This window comes from Oryzias latipes, chromosome 2 (genome assembly GCF_002234675.1).
Source record: "Oryzias latipes chromosome 2, ASM223467v1".
In the NCBI taxonomy this organism is placed as follows: domain Eukaryota; kingdom Metazoa; phylum Chordata; class Actinopteri; order Beloniformes; family Adrianichthyidae; genus Oryzias; species Oryzias latipes.
The window spans coordinates 9,139,525-9,149,585 of NC_019860.2; the positions used below are offsets into that span (position 1 = coordinate 9,139,525).

The 10,061-nt window shown below is 38.2% G+C and overlaps 3 protein-coding genes and 2 non-coding genes across 6 annotated transcripts in view; 4 read left to right on the plus strand and 1 right to left on the minus strand.

The window, feature by feature from the left end:
- Positions 1 to 6,605, plus strand: part of LOC101169588 (gastrula zinc finger protein XlCGF57.1) — a 30,742-nt gene extending 24,137 nt beyond the window's left edge. Inside the window, exon 2 of the mRNA XM_023962479.1 lies at positions 1,649 to 6,605. Within this exon, the coding sequence (XP_023818247.1) occupies positions 1,649 to 3,222 (1,574 nt within the window). The 3' untranslated portion in view covers positions 3,223 to 6,605. The remainder of the gene's footprint in view (positions 1 to 1,648) is intronic.
- The window catches only part of LOC101169839 (NLR family CARD domain-containing protein 3), a 1,010,604-nt gene that overhangs the window by 944,707 nt on the left and 55,836 nt on the right, over positions 1 to 10,061 (plus strand). The gene's annotated exons all lie outside the window — the stretch shown is intronic.
- The window catches only part of LOC105355408 (NACHT, LRR and PYD domains-containing protein 12-like), a 768,227-nt gene that overhangs the window by 630,952 nt on the left and 127,214 nt on the right, over positions 1 to 10,061 (minus strand). The window lies entirely within an intron of this gene.
- On the plus strand, positions 6,808 to 6,967 carry LOC111946581. Its single transcript, XR_002872317.1, has one exon. It is a non-coding gene; the product is annotated as a U1 spliceosomal RNA (small nuclear RNA).
- LOC111946563 lies at positions 9,562 to 9,725 on the plus strand. The gene has a single exon (XR_002872297.1). It is a non-coding gene; the product is annotated as a U1 spliceosomal RNA (small nuclear RNA).

The window sequence follows — 10,061 nt, forward strand, 5'->3', positions numbered from 1 at the left end:
TTTGCGATTGTTTTTTGTTTACCATGCCCACATTCCTTTATCAATCTTGTCGTGGGCCAGGAAATTAATATTTCACGAAATTTTAGTAAAAAATGTGCGAGCTAGCTAAGATCGCAAAAGTTGCGAATTCGCCTCCCTCACACCGATCTTCAATTTCTAATTCCATAATTTTTTCTCACAGTATCTTGCCATTGATGCCCGAGAAGTTCCGAGACAATCGATAAAATCCCTAGGACAAGTTTTTGTATGTGTGTGGTACTAAATGTGGTACTAACTTTTTAAAAATACAAGATTGGCGGTCTCTTCCCAAGGTTAACGTTCAACGAAACCTTTGTGGTGTTTGTAGACTAAAGCTGGCGACATGTTTGTGAGATTTCATTAAGATCACCCAAACACAAGTGTCATTTTCCATATTGTCGAAAAACACAAAAATTGCCAATTCTCAAAGTTCGCCACAACATGGCCGCCAAGCCTTAGGTTGTTTTTTTAACTTTAAAAAATAAAAAAATTTAAACTTTTTTTTACGTTATTGGTCCCTGTGATGTCATCATCTTGGGTGGGACGTCGTTCACTTTGCTGAAAATATATTTTCATTGGGTCCTAGGTGTGTGCAAATTTTGGTGACTTTTCAAGCATGTGGCTAATTTTCACTCAGCTTTGAAACAATGTACAATGTACAACTGTAAAACATTTTACAAAACACAATTCAAGGTTTATGGAACATTACTAATATACTCTGATACATTCAAAGTGTCATTTTAACAATAACAGCAGTAGACACAAAGTCCACTAGCTTGATTCTAACGTATTATCGAATTTGACACTGGACGGCGAAAGCTAAACATACTGCACATTCCTGACTAAATGGACAACTTTGTATGCTCACAGGCATGAATTTTCCAAACTCTTTTAAGAAAACATTTTTTAAAGTAACTGTTTGTGGTGTAAAGCACAGTTTTTTGCACAAATCTTCTGAAATAAATTATAATGCTATAGTGGGAGCTCCACCTGGTGGCCAAGCTGAAACACCCTCTGGGAGAGGCAAAACATTAAATTTGTAATATGAGCCACTTTCAAATGTTGACAATCTGCACATTTTGCATTTTGCTTTTCAGTTTAAGAAAACATGTAACACTAATGGTTTATTATTTCACTATTACGTTTTACAATATGTGAACTGTAACAGATTAATATTAATATCTGGAAGACATATGCATCTCTATACAAATATATCTAAATGTAGAAACCGTGAATCAAATCGATCCAGGCCCTGGTGAATCGAATTTTTGGAAATTAGTAGTGATACCAAACCCTAATAGTCAAATTAAGTATCTCAACCTAATTTAGCTTCTACTTGAATACAAAAATATCAGTGTATTTTCTTTCTTTCCTTTTTCTAATGAATAAATTTAGGGGTCAAGAGATTTCTCTCAATTAGGTTTTTGACAATTGGGTGTCTGAAAGACCAAAATCACTTCTTTCTGTCTTAACTTTAAATGAGATCTAGGGAGTTGTATGAATTTTTTCTGATGAAATTTTAAACAGTGGAACTTTTCAATAACATGTTTTAGGATTGTATTGGTGTTTGACAATACACAAAGTCCTATAAAGGTTAATGAGGACTATTCTTGTGTTTGTGTCCCTATAGTCCTCCCCCAGCATTATGTGACTGAAGAGGACTGGTGCAACCAGCAGAGGAACGTAACAGTGAAACAGGAAGAACCAGAAGAACCACAGATTAAGACGGAACAGGAGGAACCAGAAGAACCACAGATTAAGACGGAACAGGAGGAACCAGAACCACCACAGATTAAAAAAGAACAAGAGGAACCAAAACCACTACAGATTAAAGAGGAACCAGAATCACCACAGATTAAAGGGGAACAGGAGGAACAAGAACCACCACAGAATGAAGAGATATGGAGGGGACCAGAACCTACACAGATTAAAGAAGACAAAGAGGAGCTTTGCATCAGTCAGGATGAAGAGCAGCTTGAGCTGAAGCAGGAGACTGATACCTTGATGGAGATTCCTACTTATGAAGAAAAAGAGAACAGTGAAGCAGATAAAGAAAGAGACCCACAGAACAGAGAACAGAGAATCCCAAGAGACTGTAAAGAATGCGGTAAAAGTTTTGGTTACTTTTCTCAGCTTAAATTTCACATGAGATTCCATACAAAAGGCAAGCCTTTTGCTTGCATGAAATGTACTCAAAGTTTTAGTAAATTAACTAATCTAAAATCACACATGAGAACTCATACAGGAGAAAAGCCTTTTTCTTGTAAAGAATGTGGCAGAAGTAATAGTCGGATAAATGGTCTCAAAAAACACATGAGAACTCATACAGGAAAGAAGTCTTTTTCTTGTAAAGAATGTGGCAGAAGTGTTAGTCGGATATATACTCTCAAAAAACACACAAAAAGTCAAACAGAAAAGAAGCGTTTTTCTTGTAAGGACTGTGATATAAGTTTTAGTCATATATCTCATCTAAAAAGACACATGAGAACTCACACAGGAGAAAAGCCTTTTTCTTGTAAAGGATGTGACAAAAGTTTTAGTCGAATATATAGTCTCAAAACGCACATGAGAAGTCATACAGGAGAGAAGCCTTTTTCTTGTAAAGGTTGTGACAAACGGTTTAGTCGGATATATAGTCTCAAAGCACACATGAGAACTCATACAGGAGAAAAGCCCTTTTCTTGTAAAGAATGTGATACAAGTTTTAGGGATGTATCTAATCTCAAAAGACACATGAGAATTCATACAGGAGAAAAGCCTTTTTCTTGTACAGAATGTGATAAACGTTTTGGTCAAATATCTGGTTTAAAAATACATATGAGAACTCACACAAGAGAAAAGCCTTTTTCGTGTAAAGAATGTGACAAAAGTTTTAGTCAAGGATCTCATCTGAATTCACACATGAGAATTCACACTGGAGAGAATCTTTTTTCTTGTGCAGAATGTTATATAAGTTTTAGTCGTATATCTTATCTCAAAAGACACATGAGAACTCACACTGGTGAGAAGCCTTTTCCTTGTAAAGAATGTGACAAAAGTTTTAGTCGAATTTACAATCTCAAAACACACATGAGAACTCACACAGGAGAAAAGCCTTTTTCTTGTAAAGAATGTAATACAAGTTTTAGTGATACATCTAATCTCAAAAAACACATGAGAACTCACGCAGGAGAGAGGCCTTTTTCTTATAAAAAATGTGATTAAAGTTCTATTTAACTACTTGATTGCAATTCACTAGGCGTGAAACGGATCACAAAACGTAAGGTTCAGTTCATGTCGCAGTTTTTATAGTCACAGTACGGATCATTTTTCGAACCTGTGAAATAGAAAAGAAACACCCGGAAAAAACATTTATACATTCATTTGTTAATAAATAAGTAAACCTGATCTCTCATCATCCACATCTTCTGTGATGAGTTTGAGAGAAGTAAGTAAGTAAATCTTTATTTATGTAGCACTCTTCGCTGAGAACGAGCCACAAAGTGCTTCACAATACTAAAACAATGTAAAATCAGAGAAAGGACACAGAAGGGCACAGGGAGTCTAAAGCAGGTAAAACCAATAATAAAAAACACTCAGGCATATAAGTAAACATACAAAGAAATAAAAGTGAACATAAGTAAAAGTCAGTTAAAAGCTCTCCTAAATAAAAACATCTTAATTGAGTTTTAAAACACTCGACTGAGTCAATCTGTCTTACAGACAGAGGGAGGTTGTTCCAAAGTCGGGGAGTGACTGCCTGAAAGGTAAAAGAGAATTGCAGTTGTCTAAATGAGAAGAGATACAAGCATGGATGATCAACTCACAATCAGACTTGGATAACATTGTCTTCAGTTTAGCCACGTCCCTCAGGTGATTAAAAACTGTTTTTAATTAGGAGCTTTAAATGAGAGTCTAGAGACATAGATTCATCAAACCAGACACCAAGATTCCTGAGACTGGACTGGACAGAGGAGCTCAGTGAACCGAGGTGTCTTTTGATGGTGGGTATTTTATAATCAAGGGCAAAAATTATTATCTCTGTCTAATTGGGGTTCAGAAGAAAATGGTTGTCATTTAACTGGCCAAGCAGACTAGTAGATAAAAAAAGATTTTTGTAATTATTTTTATCAAAGGAGCAATAAAGCTGAAAGTCATGAGCGTATAGATGATAAGAAATGTGGGAAAATTGGCTGATGAGTCTCCCAAGAGACATTATATAGAGAATGAATAAAATGGGTCCCAGAACAGAACCTTGGGGAACACACACCACTATACAGGACTTTTGCTTGTGAAGATAAAGAGTCAACACAGACCGTATAAGATCTACCTCTGAAATAGGAGACAAACCAGCTTAGGACTGACCCCGATAAACCATAGTCGTTATGAAGACGTTCAATTGTGATATCATGGTTTACAGTATCAAATGCAGAGGTCTAAAAGAATGAGAAGAGTGTACTGACCAGAATCTGCCGCCATGAGCGCATCTTTGGAAAATTTCAAAAGAGCAGTTTCATTTTAGTGGTTCTTTTTAAAGCCAGATTGGAAAACATCACAAATATTGTTTTGTTTTAAGAATTACCTTAGTTGCTCAGCTATGACCTCCAAGATTTTAGAAATAACAAGACGTTTTGAAATGATTCGGAAATTATTTGGATCAGAGTGGTCTAAGGTTTTTAAGAACAGGATTTATAATGGTGTGCTCCGTTACACCGCTATGGTTCACACGTGAGCTCATACAGGAGAGACACACGTGTCTTTTTAAGGACTTTTTTATAACTCTTACTTTAAAATGAACTTGTACCTATAGATTGAAAAATTGTTTTATTTTGATGATTTTATTTCATCCAAGAGAGAAACAACCCACAGCTTTGTTTCGCAGAAAATTTGAATATTTTGAAAAAAAGTTTTTAATGTTAAAAACTCTTGGGGTTCTACACTAATCTGCTAATTAACTCCAAACATTTGCAGGTTTTTCTGAGCCTTTAAATGGTCTCTCAGTCTGTCAGTAGAATAATATAGATTCTAAAGGATCCCATGCTGCCCTTTGCTGACGAGACTTGTGGGGGTTCAAATTTGAATTTCCAGCTGGACTTAGCTTTTTCTCACATTTATAGAGGTACCAAATGTACCACAATGACTATGATGTTACTGTGTTTGATCAACCAGCAAAATCCTCAAATCTGAACCAAACAAAAAAAAAAATCTAAAAACTGTTGTCAAGAGGAAGATGACACACCAGACCCAACGATCTAAATGGGTTTAAGTCAGCAGTAGAAACTGACGTCTGACGTGGGTTCTGAAAAGATCATTTTTTAATTGTTCTAATATGATATTCTACTGTGTACAAGACACTTTTTTTGGTGTCAATAAGCCACAATCATCATAATCCTAAAATTATTGATATATTTCTGTCTTTGTGTATCTATTCTATATAATGTAAGTTATACTGTTTGAATTGACTGTTAACATTTTTTTCATACGGTTTCGTGTAATTCATTCTATTAGATGTAACTGTAAATAGGAAAATGGTGTTTTGTATTATAATGCTATGTACAAACTGGCCTTGGCAACTCACCAGTGTATATGGTTTGTACGTAGAGCCTGAAGACAGGCTTCAAAACTTGCATAATGACGCATGAATGTAGGAGTTTAGAACAGGGAAGTCAGAAAGTTGGGTTTACAGATGTTTACATGGACTTTTTTGTGGCGTTCAAGCGAATACTTTCATGAAACAGTTTGTGCAAACTTCTGTTACCCGTGTTTCTGGGTTCTGTGTTCCAAACTATTGTGTCAGAACTTTCATGTGTCTCTACGGAAGTTTTATAGTCCGTTTTAGGGCTCTGCATACAAACTGGGCCTTTATTGAAAACCCAGTAAAAGTTCAACCAGTTCAACTTTCGACTGCTTGAACATCAAAAAGCTGAACTTTGACCAGTCAGGGATTCTGCTTTGGTAGTGACGTATGGGTAACGCCCTTTTCAAAACACAGAAGCCAACTGTTTGAAAATCGACCATGAAGGAGAGACTAATGTTTGCTGTTTGTGCCAAGTCTTGACACAGAGTCTTTCATTTATCAAAATAGAGCTGTGAAAAGTCTGGAACAAGATTTACTTTTTTATATGTCTCCCCAACCCTCTTCCAACTGCAGGTAAATTCATCAGTTTAGGGTAGCAAAAGTCCAGTGTGAACACCATACGCTAAGGGCATATTCAAGAAGGCCTGTCTAGTGGCCTAGTGTACATAGTATAAAAGTTAAATATTTATCTCTTGGCTTTTACCAGTTCAGATGTACCATTTCTTTATGAACTGGCATTGTTTATTGATTTTTTTCTGTGATCCGTGAATATGTCAATATTATTTTAAAAATAGAATTATTGCTGATTATATTTTGTTGAGTCATTTTAGCAAAAACAGTTTTGTGAAGAAAAGATTTAGTAAAAATGTATTTAGGAAGATCTGGATGAAAAAACCAGGCTGTTGTTTCTGTCTTGTGTTCATGTGGTTCATGTTTTCTAGTAGACATTAGAACTGTTTATCTGTTCTTTTTAGTTCTCAATGTTCTGTCCCAATCTTTGCTGTGAATAATAAAGTGGACGTAAACATCAGTCAAAAGTGTGGAGTCTTTCCCACAGTGTGAGTTTCTGCTGTTTGTTGGTTCTCTGCAGGTTCCAAAGATGGAGTCCTTAAGTCCAGTTCTGACTGCTGAACTTAAGACTGAGGTGAGATCACAGAAGTTATTCAGAAGCTGTGAAGAAGAGTGAAGCAAACAAACTGCTTCTCTGTGGTTTTCTCAACCGTGCAGTAGTGACATTCAGCTCAACGTCAACCATGATCAAGAAGGTGGTTTGCCCAAGGCGAGGCTCTGTCATTGCACCCTGACCGTGCTGACCCTTGTGAATTCCCCAAATGTGGGAATCTCAACTGCATAATTTGTGGTAGTAGGGGACTGCGTTCGCGCTCTCCCCTGTTTACAATGTAAAAGACAAAGATGTCTTAGAACAGTGAAAGCTTCATGTCCATCTTCGGAATGCAAAATGTGAGCAGTTTTAGGTGTGATGCAACTAGTGCTTTCTCTCTCTCTATCCCTATCTATATCTATATATACGCGTTACATTTTGTTGGATCTTGGACAGGACCAGGGGGGTATTCCAGGAAGCGTGTTTAAACTAGCCTGACTTTAAGCCTGAACTCTGGCTGAAATCCGCCTGAACTTGCTTACTCGGAGTATGTCGGTTCCAAAAGACCGGATATGAGTTGGCGTAATTACGCTCGACTTGGTAACCCTGGGTTAATGGGCGTGCACGGCAGGTACATAAAGACATTCTCAATGGATCGCCGATTTGTGGAGTCACCATGGAAACGCGTGGTGAAAAAAAAGAAAACGCTGTACTTCAGTGAGACGGAGTCTGAGATTTTAATGACGGCGTATGAAGATTATACGACTGGGAGCTGGTTTAGCTCGTGCTGGTTTGCGGCGCCTTCCTTCCGTGAAACCAGGGTTCAACTCCGGGCTACTCCCTGTTCCCTTCTCCACCTCTGTGCCGGTTCCAAGCCCGGTTTGAGAAGGTTGCGTCAGGAAGGGCATCCGGCGTAAAACATTGCCAAATTTACCATGTGACTTGTTCGCTGTGGCGACCCCTGAAGGGAGAAGCCGAAAGTGGAAGTATGAAGATTATACGTCCATCAAAAAAGTAACACGGCTGAATCATCAAAAATAAAAAAGAGTTTCTGCGTGTGGAAAAAGAGCAGACAAAATAAACACATGTGTTTCTGATCTTATTTCCATTTTCCTTGTGACGCACATACATATATAACTTATCCAATTTTGCCAACTTAAATGAATTACTTCTATTGGTAACAAAAAATTGAGTTAAATTTATTCAATCTAGTTTCTTACGTCTATAAAACTCAATAATTGTTTATACAACTCAAATGTATGTATTTATCTAAATGTCATATTACTCCAATTCAATTAATATTTTTTCCATCTTAATTATTTATATTTCTTGAACTCCACAATGCCTAAGTTTGAGCCGGCAGATATACTCATTTTTATAACAATAAAAAAGACGGGGGGAATTTTTGCACGGTGTGCAAAAATTTGTTAATGAATTTACCATGATTGTCATCACAAGACTAAACCGTAGGGATGCTATATAAACTCATCATCTTCTCCTTCACTCTCACTCATGGTGCAGAGACGTAAGCTCAGTACGGCAAAATAACTCGACAAAACACGGTAAAACACAGTAAAACAGCTAAACAACTAAACACATTTGGTCAAAAACCCACACTTAAACCCAAATCCGTCCAGACAGGGAAAGGGAATGATATCCCACAATCCTTTGCGGTGCCGCTCTAACAGCAGGACCAAAGTTACACCTTCTTAATTGAAATACTTTGAATGAAAGTAAAATAACTGTCTGAAAACTACATGTAATTTTTAAACCGACTTACAAAAAAATGATTTATTTTAACTGAAACAAATAATTAAGTTAGATCAAAGTAAAAAAAAAAAATTTTCCAGCATCCATATGTGGTCTTATCACCCTCTCACGGTGGAAAAAGTATTATCTGAGCTTCTTCATCCACTAAATCATCTTTAAATGGACACGCCATGCTGCTTCACCTCTCTGTAAACAAACTAACCTTCAACTAAACCTGCTCCCGACCAGGTTAAGTTCAGAGCATGAATTGCCATGGCAACTTGACCTACCCTGAAACATACCTCCATTTCTGGAACCGAAAACTGAGGTTATCAACTTCCTTAGCCTCAAACTTACCGTGAGAGCTAGCATAACCTGCTTTCTGGAATACCCCCCAGAGCCCGTCTATAGGCTACATTGGCTTGCATGCGTCTGACGTTAGCGTTAGTGTCCCTTCCTTACAAAGATGGCTGGCCAGGTGCAAAAGACATCAGCCGTTGGGTGTGGAAAACCACCACAAAATCCTCCCTTGCATTGGGGATGTGGGACAACGCAAAAGTCACATCTCAGTCCACAGCAAGTTTGAGCTCAAGTAGGAAACAACAGCCAGAAAAGTGGCCTCTGAGCCAAGCAAAGGGGGCATGGAAACCACACCCTTAGAACATTCAATTTTGACTGAACTCAAGACGTCTTGTGTTGCACTGACAGGCAACTAACATCTTCTTATGGGATTCTGCCAAGCGTTTCATGACTGATTGAGCTGGCTCCACATAGATTTGCTTTTCAGCAGGAAGTTGAACACGTACTGCCTTTAGTAAGCTCCACAGCTGGAAGACAAGTTCTCAGCCTTCTGATGTCACTGGTGGGTGGGGATGGGGACCCACAAGCCAATGAATGTTTCTTTTAACAGGAAAAGAAACTGTAAAACAATTCTTTTTCCGGCCATAAAGCAGGGCTCACAGAAGTATGTCAACTTTACACAATATAACAAAACACAAGCAGTGTTTTAACATGGCAAAAAGTATTGGTCATGGATCTGACTCGGGAATTAGGAAAATGCATGGGGCACTTGCTAAACCTACTGCCAGAGTCAAGGACTGGGGAAGCAGTCATCCTTGTTTGAACCCAAGAAGACATACTTACCTGGCAGGGGTGACACCATGATCAAGAAGGTGGTTTGCCCAAGGCGAGGCTCTGTCATTGCACCCTGACCGTGCTGACCCTTGTGAATTCCCCAAATGTGGGAATCTCAACTGCATAATTTGTGGTAGTGGGGGACTGCGTTCGCGCTCTCCCCTGTTTACAATGTAAAAGACAAAGATGTCTTAGAACAGTGAAAGCTTCATGTCCATCTTCGGAATGCAAAATGTGAGCAGTTTTAGGTGTGATGCAACTAGTGCTTTCTCTCTCTCTATCCCTATCTATATATACGCGTTACATTTTGTTGGATCTTGGACAGGACCAGAGCCCGTCTATAGGCTACATTGGCTTGCATGCGTCTGACGTTAGCGTTAGTGTCCCTTCCTTACAAAGATGGCTGGCCAGGTGCAAAAGACATCAGCCGTTGGGTGTGGAAAACCACCACAAAATCCTCCCTTGCATTGGGGATGTGGTACAACGCAAAAGTCACATCTC